Source organism: Bombyx mandarina, chromosome 01, assembly GCF_030267445.1.
Source record: "Bombyx mandarina strain Sakado chromosome 01, ASM3026744v2".
NCBI lineage: Eukaryota > Metazoa > Arthropoda > Insecta > Lepidoptera > Bombycidae > Bombyx > Bombyx mandarina.
Window position 1 is genome coordinate 12,673,294 of NC_143208.1, and position 13,104 is coordinate 12,686,397.

Below are 13,104 nucleotides of genomic sequence, written 5' to 3' on the forward strand. Positions count from 1 at the left end.
GCTTCTGTCAAACTCTTTTAAATAATGGAAATTTACCAATGAGGCTTAATATGTTCTTAGTCTTATAAGGTAAACTTATTGTAAATTTGAGAAATATGCAGTAATGGAATCTACTGGGTACATGATATGCCAAATGTAATAAACTTCGTCTTCGAAAAAGTTATTAAAGTAAAAAATTAACTAACTTCATAACAGATCAAATACAGACAAATAATACCTGAGAGTTCATACAAACCTTCTTGACACTATTTAGTTAAATACTGTTCCAAATGAAAATTGATTTGAACAAATAACTAATATCTGAATTTTGCTGTCCGAGTACCAAGCGTGTCAGTTATTTATTGTACGGTTTACCTCATCTATTTATTTTTATTTATTGCTAAGAGGAGTGAACGAGCTCACGGCCCACCTGGTGTGAAGTTACTAGAGCCTATAGAAATCAATCACGTGAATGTCGCCAACCACTGAGGGTTCGCTTTGAGTTTTTAAGGACCGAAAAACAAACGAAAGACGAACCGAAACGCGTTACTGATTCGCGGCAGAAATGGACAGGGTGGTGGTACATACCCGTGTGGGCACACAAGACGCCATGTCATCAGTATAGATGCCCAAACATGAGTATCACCATCTTCACATACAGAAGAGTAAGAAAATTGAGAAGGGTCAAAAAAGTAAATGTAAACAAACTATACGGCAACAATTTTCAATTTATTTGATTAATTGCTTTCCTCGTATCTTTTTAGATTTGCGAAATTTCATGGTTCTCCATTATAATGTGTGTAGTTTATATTTATCCACAAGTTCTGTTCATTGTGGAGGCCATTTAATGTAGAGGAATAGACAAATATATTCGTGTATGTTATTCATTCTTTAAATAGTATTTATCTTACTTTGATATTTTTTTACACTAAGTCATCTTTATTCATTATTCATACAATTTCATATCTTTATAAGTAAGGTCAATCGTTATTATTTTCAATTTATAAATAAAATTGGACATTTTTTTCTGACCGGCGAAGTGACAAGGGCTCTCAAATGTACCAGTTAGTTTTATGGTGTTTACTTTATGTTTCTCCTAAATATTGATTTCCTTGTCACGATGGCCTAACTAGTAATGGTATGTAAATATGTGAAAGTCGGAATAATTAACAAGTTTTTGTTACAAAAACTAGGTTAATGGGAGTGTGAATATAGCCCTTTGTTTAAATAACAAAAAAAACGTGATTTTCAAAATGGCGCTAAATTTATTTGTAGTAATAGCATTTATTATATAATTTAGTGAAAAAAAGAGCAACAAGTTTCATTTCTGAAATAAAAACTAGATAGGGTTTTTTTGTAAAATGTAATTTCTTAGAATTATGTTTAAAAAACAAGGGCATAGCTTTAAGAAAGGGTAAGAATTAAAGAGGTAAAAATAACAAAAAATTGTAATAAAATTTAAAAAAAATGTAACGTAAACGTACTTATACAGTATACGTACGGGAAAAAAGATCCCAATTTTTATATCTTTTATAATTACCTAATATGGTTTCAAACCTATTCATCTGTGATATTTTATATCTATCTTTTACTATAGTGTATTTTCTATAATTTATGATTGCATCTCTGGATTTTTTTCCTCATTTGTCTATCGATGATTGTCAAACTGTTTATTGAAGTTTATCTCTGGATGTCTATTATACTCATTATAATAATACGTGATCAAATGTGCATTTTGATATGATTCATAATCACCCTGCCTCTATATTTTGTATAATAGCAACCGAATTTTGTGAGAGATTTTCATTTTGCGGCTTACGGAGTAAGTATGGCATTTGCATTTGCAATGGTTATGTAAAATTTCCGGCCTGTTGGTTGCTTAATAAAAGGCCGGTGGGGTTGTACATTTTCTCACACAAATACATTCATACAAATTTTCCTTGAGAGTTTGTACATGGTTTTTGTCTGCTAGCAGGAGAAATAATATTTTATGAAAATGCCATGAACACAACTTTCCAGTCATCTCCAAACAAAATTAGTTCGGTGAAAATATACGCTTCGATTCTGGTGATACACGAGTGTAGGTTTTCGAAATTATTATAGTACAGTGTGACTAGCAACGATCAACCTAAAGCTTGGTAAAGGATCTTCACAATTTTTATTGGAGAACCAATATATAAATTAAGACTAGACGTTTCTCATGTTTCTACACGTAGCGCATTGAATTTTGAATAATTTCGACACAGGCACAACACATCGAGTTTCGAGTTGGATCTCAGTGGGTCGCGATTCCGATCCGGTGGTAGATTCAGCGAAGCAAAACTCTTGTTAGAGCTAATATTAGCGTGTCCTCCAAGGTTGATCCTCGTGAGCCCGCCTAACAAACGAGGCATACTTTAAATAACTCCTTTAGTTTACTAGCTATTAGGTACTTAAAAAAAGGAATGATACTGCTCCTCCAGTCTACCCGTTTTCTAAAATTGGTGGACGTGATCACGGCCCATCTAGTGTTAAGTGGACACTGGAGCTCATAAATCAACAATGTAAATGCCGCCGCCCACCTTGAGATACGAGTTTTAAGTCTTAGTTTCTCAATACAACGGCTGCCCTTTAAACCGAAATGCATTACTGATTCACGGCAGAAATGGACAGGGAGTTTTTTCTGCCTGGTGCAGGCCCACAAGACATCCTGCTACCAGTTAAATCGTGCTAATAGGACTTAAATGTTGCGTCGACTATTAAGCCTTGTTCGGACTAGGCGAGTATTTTAGTCGAGAACCGAGTAATTTAGTGGCTAATACACAAGTGAGTGGTGTTTTGCAAGATGAACAGGCTGCAACGCAATAGAGTGAATAAACTGATTAAGCTAATCGTAATGGCTATTTTAGAAGAGGTGGATGAGGAAATTTCTGTGATTAAGAAAAATAAGGTATGGGTACGAAAATGGATCGATAGAAGAGATAAACTAGGAGCTACTAAATGTCTTCTGAAGGAATTAGCATTGGAAGAGATCCCAAAGAATACTTCGATAGGACTTGTTTAGTCAGTGAGCCAGTGAGCAAGGACGCGGGGTGGGAGGCGCTACTCGCCCGTAAAAATAGAACAAAATGATTGACTTGACTAAATTATTTACTAACCTACTCGACTAAATTTTTGGGGTTCAGATACATTTAGCTATTAAATTACTCGGTACTCGACTAAAATACTCGCCTAGTCCGAACAGGGCTTTAGAGAAGAGCACTACTACAACTGTTTAAAAAAATAGTTTGTGAATATTAAAATGGCTAAAAATTGGTAAAAATTAGTTTGTGAATATTAAAATGGCCTGTCCAAATTTTCAATTGCGATTTAAATAAAACATTTTCTAGGGTACCACATAGTTAAACACAAAACACAAAATGGTTTTTTTTCTGTTGTTTTATTTCAAATATATTTTTATACAAGTGCATGTTTATATCCTTATTGACGAGTAGCTGAATTTTCGGTAGGTACTAATGCGAGAAATATCTGTAGGCTTAGTGCGAGTTTCAAAAATCGAATCGAATGACTCGCATCGAGTGGACGCTCTTCACGGTGAAACGTGCGGAGCTCTGAGTGCGAGTTACTCGATTTGCAGGACGTTTATTCATCTTGAGAAGCAATAATTTTTTCTTTTATATTGGTAGCACGCAAGGTTTTTTTTAAGGCGTTTAATTGAAATGCCAAGCTTTCTAACGATAGTTATAATTAGTCGGGTAATGGGTAATGTACCTGTGCTTAGTGCGAGTTTTTTTTAATTACTCAGTCGATGTTAATTTTATGTTTATTTTGTGTGAGTTTGTATCAGTGCCACCTAGTGGTAAGCTTATGAATCTCATTTTGTGGGAGAGAGAAGGTTTGTTTATGTTGCTGTCTCATGTATCGAATAGCTTTACCGAAGTGAGGCTCTCGATTATTGTATGTGCGAGTGCGAGTTGCAAATTAATGGATTTTGAGAGTATTTCTTCACTTTCAAGCAAGTTAAGTAGTCACTAAAAATTTTGCCGTGAAACCAATACAATATCAAGATTTTTTCTTTCGTTTTTAATAATAATGTTGTTTTTTAAGGTTTTATCTATTCTAATGGTTTATACACATATATTTTTTCGGTTAGAAAATTTTATAGACGTCTAGCTAGTTGTAAATACATATTAATTCTTTGCTTTTTCATTTAATTCTTATTAAATCATTGCTTTTTTTTTAAAGAGTTGTTTGATGAGAGAGAGAGAGCGAGATAGAGTTGCTTTTTTTTTTATTGCTTAGATGGATGGACGAGCTCACAGCCCACCTGATGTTAAGTGGTTACTGGAGCCCATAGACATCTACAACGTAAATGCGCCACCCACCTCGAGATATAAGTTCTAAGGTCTCAGTATAGTTACAACGGCTACCCCACCCTTCGAACCGAAACGCATTATTGCTTCACGGCGGAAATAGGCGGGGTGGTGGTACCTACCCGTGTGGACTCCCAAGAGTTCCTACCACCAGTGAAAGAGTATTCTTTATTGTACACAAAATGAATAAATATTGTGAAACATTTTTTCTTGGTCTTATCGCTAAGAGTGATCTCTTCCAGACAACCATTAGATGGGCAAGAATAATTTCGAAATGAATTGCACACTGTGTATCTATCTATTATAGAAATATATACACACACGCACATACACACGCGCACACACACACACACACACACACACGCGCGCAATATACATATTTACAGGTACATACGTACAGATTTATATTTATAAATTATATAGAAATTTGAACAATGTAATAATAATTTTGCTTCTTTACACATTTATAAATAAGGATGGATGCTCGTAATAATTTTAGTATATTTGGGCCACCTAATGAAGATCATCAACACTATTACCGTAAATACAATCATTTTATAAACGTTCAACGGGTAAAACATTAAACCTATGTAAAACATAATTTCTTTAATTAAAAAAAGCTGAAATAATTACCTATTCCAAGATTAATTATGTTAAGTATGTCTAAATATGTAATTACAATTAAATAAATTCTATAATAAACTTCTAATTCTAATACTTCTATTAAAGTTACTAAAAAAATATGTTTATGCTGGGCAGTTTTCGTGTATTTTAAAGGTTACGCCATTACGGCAAAGTTTGTTTACGAAATTGCACCCTTAGAATGGAAGTGGTATAACTAAAAAATTTAAGATTAGTTTTATATTTCAAAACACTTATGTATTATTATTAAGAACCTACATTTTAAGTAGGTAATACGTGCAGCAAAAATGTTGGACTCCTTTTTACGAAAATTGCGCGGACGGAGAAGTATGAAATTTCCCACACTTATAGAGAATATAGAGAAGTAGTGCAGATTGCTAATTTTTTTTTTTAATTGTGCATAAACAATAAAAAAATAAACTAAATGAATAAAAAAACCTTACACACATTACCATGTATTTGACACACACACACACACACACATGCATTTATACTTTTTTTTGTTTATTGATTTATCAATCTGTGGTCAAATTGAGAATAGATTAATATTTTTTGTCTTTAATATTATTTTTCTATAATGTAGCCTTGGCGACATAGAGCAATGATTATTATAGAAATGATGATAATAGAAAGGTGACAATAGAACTATAATAATGTTCAAACTTAAAATTTAAATAAATTATTCTCAAATTTCGACCACTGGACTACCGTTAGTAGATAATAATAAAATCATTTATTGCCTTTCACACAGATTTAGATTATTACAGGCAGCCTACAAGGAAACAACAAAAAAACAAAGCACTATTATATAATTTCTGGCAAGCAGCTCAACATTTGCACTTGTATATTATTGATAGGAATTTTATTAAGAATATTGAAAATTTATGAGGAATTTGACAAGTACGGATTAGTTATAGATATATGTAGTTACATATTGTAAATTAAATTAGTTTTATAAGTGCAATAAAAAATAATTTAAATGATAAAATGATAAAGCCATACCTTTTTCCAATGTGACGATTAGAGGGTATCCTATTATTCTTTTCTATATTATTCTATCAGCTTATAAAATTAAACAGTCTCTTTTAGTCTAGAAAAGGACTAAGTACTCTTTCTGTCTTTTTCAAATAAAATGGCATGCCTTAAAGTGTTTAAACCGAAAAACTAAAAAAATACAATTATTGTATTACAATATTGAAGTTTACCAGAAACTAAGAATTTTGGGTTGAGCCACTTTAATTCTAAAGGTACAAAATAGTATTGAACACGTGACATTACCCGAATAATTTTGAAAGTAGTTGGTTCCCATTAAAATGCTGTTAAAATACGTTGTATTTCATTTAGACGGTCTAATGCCAAAACATCACGTGCTACCAATATACGAGAAATAATATTATTGCTGCTCTCGGTGAATAAACGCCCTGCGAAGCGAGTAGCATATCTCAACTCACACTCACAATTCTTCATTTTTCACCGTATAGAACGTAAACTCGATTTGATTTTGATTTATTCATTTACAATTGAACAACTAGGAAAAAAAGATGAAAAGACATTTTGGAGGGACCGCGAGGAGCTAAATTGTGTGAATTGTTTTATTTTGTCTATTTAATGTTTCTTAGTTAATGCGTATTTAATATTTCTTCGTGTATAAGTGTAATTTTGAGACCGTCTTGGCCTAAAGGTTAAGGCGTCCGGTGTATTCGTATCTTGCAATGCACCGGTGTTCTAATCCCGCCGGCGGGTATCAATTTTTCTAATGAAATACGTACTTATCAAATGTTTACGATTGACTTTCACTGTAAAGGAATAGCATCATGTAATAAAAATCAAACCCGCAAAATTAATTTTTGTAATTACTGGTGGTAGGACGTCTTGTGAGTCCGCACGGGTAGGTATCACCACCCTGCCTATTTTTGCCGTGAAGCAGTAATGCGTTTCGGTTTGAAGGGTGGAACAACCGTTGTAACTATACTGAGACCTTAGAACTAATATCTCAAGGTGGGAGGCGGCATTTGCGTTGTAGATGTCTATGGGCTCCGGTAACCACTTAAGATTAGGTGGGCCGGGAGCTCGTCCACCCATCTGTGCAATAACAAAGTAACGTGGGTTTATTAACTGTTTAGTATCTGTGAAAGTGCGAAAATTTTAAAAAATTAAACAAAACCGCTGGACGTAGCTTCTCGAAGTCTTCGAAAAGGTCCACTGAAAAAAATCTCAGTATATAATCAGCATTTTGCAGAGATTATATTTTATCCCATATTATCTGATCTCATTTCATTTCATTCCATGCCAATTGATTAATGCTTCAAATTAATCAAATCCATTTCACTCCATATTATCATTTTTCATAAAAAAAGATTAGGCTCTATGGCATGATATTTTTGCCTCTCTAGTTGGAAAAATAAAACTACTAAAGAAATACTCGATCGAAACGTTAAAATCCACTAATTTGTAACACGCACTCGCACAAATGTCATTCGTAGTACTCATTTCGGTAAAATTACTCGGTTACGAGATCACAACGTTAATATGAACTCGCACTCACAAAATAACACCGAGTACGTTTGCCGCTAGGGGCGCTGTTCCAATTGCATACAAATTTGACCAAACTGGCTCGCTAGTGAGAACGTTACAAAACTCGCACTAAGCACACTGTTGATCGCGTTCTGAGAACTGAATGTTTTGACAAACTACAGGGCAATATTTTACTATGCTATTACTTTTAAGCTATCGAGATTATGTGGCAAAACCTTTAGATATGAGGTAAAAGTCTCAATTATAATGGTGTGTCGAATAAGCCGCCCCTCAAATTGAGACTCGTGAATGCGTCGGGCAAAGTGGTAACCGTGCATTGTTTTTCACTCATGTAAAACAGTAGAAGATAAAAAAATCCCTTCACCAGAATCCTTGACGGACTCCATGACGAGTTCGTTCGGTTACCAGGGTCCCTATGCTGGCTCCTGTAGCTTATAGTATTTTCTCTTGTTAACAATCATAACGTGCACCTGACAGTGAGTCGGCGCCGCTTCTCATAGACGCCCACTAATGCTAGGGCCACAGCCTAGCTGCTGCGCTATACGATATATATAATATACAAATTTTTTTTCCCTACCTATGCTGATAGCCTTGAGAGGCTAGATCAGCGTTACCCTAGCGTGTATGTGAGTTCTCTGGCCTCAAACCGGAGGTGTTGCTAACACTGGCCCTAGCAAGATTAGTGCTTCGCAGAATCTACCACCGGATCGGATACGCCGCCCACTGAGAAGATCCGGCAAGAAACTGAATGAGCTGTGTCTGTGGGTTAAACTGCGCTATACCAACCCAATTGAATTATCGAATTCATGTGTCAAAGTGGACGGTAACGTCGACCCATGACGATTATTAAGAGTGAGGAAACCGTTCAGCATCGGGCCAATTGAGCTTTTATTCAAGTCTTATTGTGACGCAATTAGACTTAGAGCATTGAATGATGGTCACATCCAATGCGAGGAAAATTGTTCAAAAAATATTTAAGTCGAATTGAAACCACTCATTAATTCATTCATATTTCAGCCATATTATCCTTATACCTGAGAAATGTGTTATGCCTCCATGAAAATGCTGCGACCGTTGTTTATCACGTATTTATAATGATGTGTTATGCAATGCCCATACTAGGGGCCGTGTTGGCTGATAACTTCATTGGGCGATACAAGTTAGTATGAGTTACCTGCATTTTTTAAAGTACTTATTCGTTACACAGTTAAATTACTAACTGAAGACAGTAATATGGTAGATTTTGTTCCTTGCCAAACTTCTCTGAAGTTCCTGCGCCTAAGTGGGCACGCGAAACATGAGGGCTCTGTGGCTGAACATGGTAGAGTTTGCAAGTAAAGTCAATAAATACCACAGCTGAACTCTAGTACAAAGATAGACAAAATAAGTACTCAATAACTGAATAAAAGGCATAAATAAATTATTTAAATTATTTTGCTTTGCACTAATAACACACAGGTCCTGCTCTTCACAGGCTGAGAATAACTTAAAGAATATTCTAAAATTTACTATTGCAAAATTTTCAGGGTCATATTATATTTTTCAATAATATATTTAGTTGGAACATTACTTACTTGTTGTTCTGCAATACCACCGCTGATGTTGCCACCTATGTAAGTATAAATACGAAAGCGAGTCAAAAATTAAAAGTGACATCTACCTAATACTATGGAATACTAAAAGCAAACTCTAAATTTCTTTAATCATTTAGTTATGCGTAGGCTAGATGGCGTTAGTCGTTCAACTTTGGAGAGAGGTTTATTTTATTGAAGCTAGATGTCGCAACTCTACGCGTTATAGTCTCTGAACAGGGATACATGGTTATTATATAAACACCAAGATATTAAGTGTATAATCTATGATAAACACGTCATTACGGATCCTCCTGATCCATTAACGGTGCTTTTAGGTACCACAAGCACCGGTCACCGTCCTCGTCGAACCCGTCGCTTGCGACGAAGGGCTCGACGAGCGAATTAACCCACAGACACAGCCCACTGAGTTTCTCGCCGGATCTTTTCAGTGGGTCGCGTTTCCGATCCGGTGGTAGATTCTGCGGAGCACTGCTCTTGCTAGGGCCAGTGTTAGCACGACTCCGGTTTGAGCCCCGTGAGTTCACCTACACCTTAGGGCGAAGCTGATATAGCCTCTCAAGGCTATCAGCATAAGTAGGAAAAAAAACGAATTAACCTTTGTTCTAATGTATCACACAGGAGGCCACAGTAATTATGTATCTGACCCAGGCAAGGGGGAACGCAAAGCTGCCATAGCCCTAGCATGTCTTTTAGGTTAGATCCACTCTCGATGGTTTTAGGCTCATCAAGCACCGGTCACCGGTCAATAGTTCAATAAGCGGACTAGCTCATAAACCCACTAAGTTTCAGACTCAATTCACTAAGTTTCTCCCTAGATGTACTCAGTGGATCGCGATTCCGATCCGGTGGTAGATTCTGCGTAGCACTGCTCTTGCTAGGGCCAGTGCTAGTAAGCTTTGTCAGGTTGAGCCCCGTGATCTCATCTACTACACAGAGTGTAGTTGGAATAGCTCATTAGGCTACCGGCGAATAGGTAGAGAAAAATCCGTCTATGCAATCCATAATTGCGTACATTTAAAATCAGTACGTACACACAAAAGCGGTTTTTTTATATGAACTTTGTACATTTCAGTGCAACATCAATGATTGGTTTAGCTTTAATTGCAACAGGAACTGGAGGTATTAAACCATGTGTTGCTGCTTTTGGTGGTGATCAGGTATAGGTGACCAAAATTTATTTGTCTGTTTATATTAGTGGGCCGCTGGACATATGTGATGGTTATTTTATTGACGTAAATGGCTAGCAAGACTATCATGCCACAAAGTGAGTGAGACGCACTTTACTGGGATGTGTAATCTAAGTTTGAGTTACACGTGGAAGGTGCTCCCGCTTATTGTCACTAGCTAACGTATTTCTAAATTGAAATTATGCCGTAAATAGCTAGTTATAGATCGCAATTTATATATACTTAGTCTGGCCATAAATACATACTGTTACAATTAAAAATAAATAAAATATTACATTTGAATTTGGAATCTGTCATTTTTATATGATTGCTCATTGAGTTTTCTCATTTTGGAGCCAATACATTGTACAATATTTTGCGAAATTAAAATGGAGTGGGGTGATAAAGAGAACCGAATCGCTGTGATTGCATTACACAAAGTAGGTATGGAGCCAAATGCAATTTTTAAAACTCTCCATACGCTTAGTATTAGTAAAATGTTTATGTACTGGGCTATTAATAGGTGCAATGAGACCTCCTCTGTTTGTGACAGAAAAAGATTGGCCGTCCACGTAGTATCCGTACGAAAAATGTGGTCAAAGCAGTAAGGGAAAGAATTCGAAGAAATCCTGTCCGAAAGCAAAAGATTTTATCTCGGGAGCTGAAGATAGCACCATGTCGCGTATTGTAAAAGATGACTTAGGACTTGCAGCCTATAAGAGACGTACTGGTCATTTCTTAACTGATAATTTAAAAGAGAATAGGGTGGTAAAATCGAAACAACTACTGAAGGCGTATGCAAAGGGATGTCATAGAAAAATTTTGTTTACGGATGAGAAAATGTTTACAATTGAGTAACATTTTAACAAACAAAATGACCGTATTTAGGCTCAAAGCTCTAAGGAAGCTTCCCAATTAGTCGACAGAGTGCAACGTGGGCACTATCCGACTTCAGTGATGGTTTGGGGTATTAGCTATGAAGGAGTGACTGGGCCATACTTTTGTGAAAAAGGTATCCAAACATCGGCACAAGTGTATCAAGATATCATTCTTGAGAAGGTAGTGAAGACCCTTAACAACACCATGTTCAATAATCAAGATTGGTCCTCCCAGCAAGACTTGGCGCCAGGTCATAAAGCTCGGTCTAGGCAGTCTTGGTTGGAAACGAACGTTTCGGACTTCATCAGAGCTGAAGACTGGCCGTCGTCTAGTCCCGATCTTAATCCGCTGGATTATGATTTATGGTCAGTTTTAGAGAGTACGGCTTGCTCCAAACGCCATGATAATTTGGAGTCTCTAAAACAATCAGTACGATTGGCAGTGAAAAAATTTTCCCATGGAAAGAGTGCGTGCTTCTATTTATAACTGGCCTCAACGTTTAATGGACTGTATTGCAGCCAATGGAGACCACTTCGAATAAGCTTTTTATACTTTAAATTGTTTTATATTTGGCTTGTGGAGAGTATTAAGCGGTAGGCAGCGGCTTGGCTCTGCCCCTGGCATTGCTGAAGTCCATGGGCGACGGTAACCGCTCACCATCAGGTGGGCCGTATGCTTGTCTGCCTACAAGGGCAATAAAAATATAAAAAAAAAGTATTAAACTAACACACTGTAAAAGTAATAAATGTTATTTGCAATAGATTTTTTTTCCTTTGTCTCAGTATTTATGGCAAGACTAGGTATATATATATATATGTTGGCTCACGTCAGGGATGGCTGAGCGGTAGTTTCCGTCATCACTCGTATTTGGTTGAACTCAGTTTATAAAAAATCAATAAAACCTTTTGAATAATAATTATTGAAACTCAACACACACAACTTTCACAATGACAGGATAAACCGACAGTTTCGTTGCACATACCGACAGACCGACTGACTGGCTGACTGACTGACTGCCAGAGACTCACTGACTGAGACGGACGGAATGACTGTCTGACACGGAATGCCACGACTCTGTCCACGTACCGCCATTTTATACTGTGGCGTTACGGAGTCTACCCTTCATTTTGTGATATTTATCAAAACAACATTTCATCATTTAAAATAATAATCAAAACCACCGTCTTATTATTACTAAAAGTCGTTATCCACGACAACTAAAAGTCGTTATCCACGACACGGCTATTCTGACACGTCACACGTCCCTGTGTGACGCTCCTGCAAGGAAAACAACCTTTTGCAATATCAAACAGGTTTAGTCTCGGCCAATCCTGATACATTCACGATTGAGGATTGGGATTCCTTTCATTACAAACCATAACGTTAACTCTCAACAAGATCTTTAACAGACTATGTTAACCTGTGTGTGTAGATAACTTAATTACCCAATTATTAGTGATACACTATACAACTGAAAAATTTCATTAATGCTCAAGAAGCATTAGAAACCCGAGTTATTACAAAAGAACTCAATCTAAGCATTATTTCATCAGTATTCTGTATCAACCACAAACTATCGTTACAATTACTTCCATCTAGTGAGAGTAACTCATGCCACCTATATCGAGTGACGATAACCCAATTCAAGTGCCACCTCCATCGAGTAGCTCTTGACTACTTATTGCCTCCATCCGGCAAATAAGTGGGACCTCCATCCGGTACCCAACTTCAACACAAAACACTAATGCCTCCATCCGGCATGCAAGTGGATCTTCCATCCAGTACCCACTTCAACCATAAAACACATCGCAATGCCTCCATCCGGCAATAAAACGAACACATCACCTAAATCGAGCGATGTGTTCAATTACCAGTCATAAATGACACCGAATACTGTTCTTTACTAATCACACAAAATAGGACAACAAAATCCTTACTTTAATCAGTCAGTTGTAT

General features: G+C 36.4%; 1 protein-coding gene across 1 annotated transcript in view; it reads left to right on the forward strand.

Annotated features, from left to right (window-relative positions):
• The first annotated feature begins 47 nt into the window (after positions 1-47).
• The window catches only part of LOC114245291 (solute carrier family 15 member 1-like), a 46,179-nt gene continuing 33,122 nt past the window's right edge, over positions 48-13,104 (forward strand). The window contains exons 1-4 of the mRNA XM_089732436.1: positions 48-1,801; positions 8,526-8,667; positions 9,035-9,121; positions 10,176-10,260. Coding sequence (XP_089588562.1) covers positions 1,720-1,801; positions 8,526-8,667; positions 9,035-9,121; positions 10,176-10,260 — 396 coding nt within the window. The 5' untranslated portion in view covers positions 48-1,719. The remainder of the gene's footprint in view (positions 1,802-8,525; positions 8,668-9,034; positions 9,122-10,175; positions 10,261-13,104) is intronic.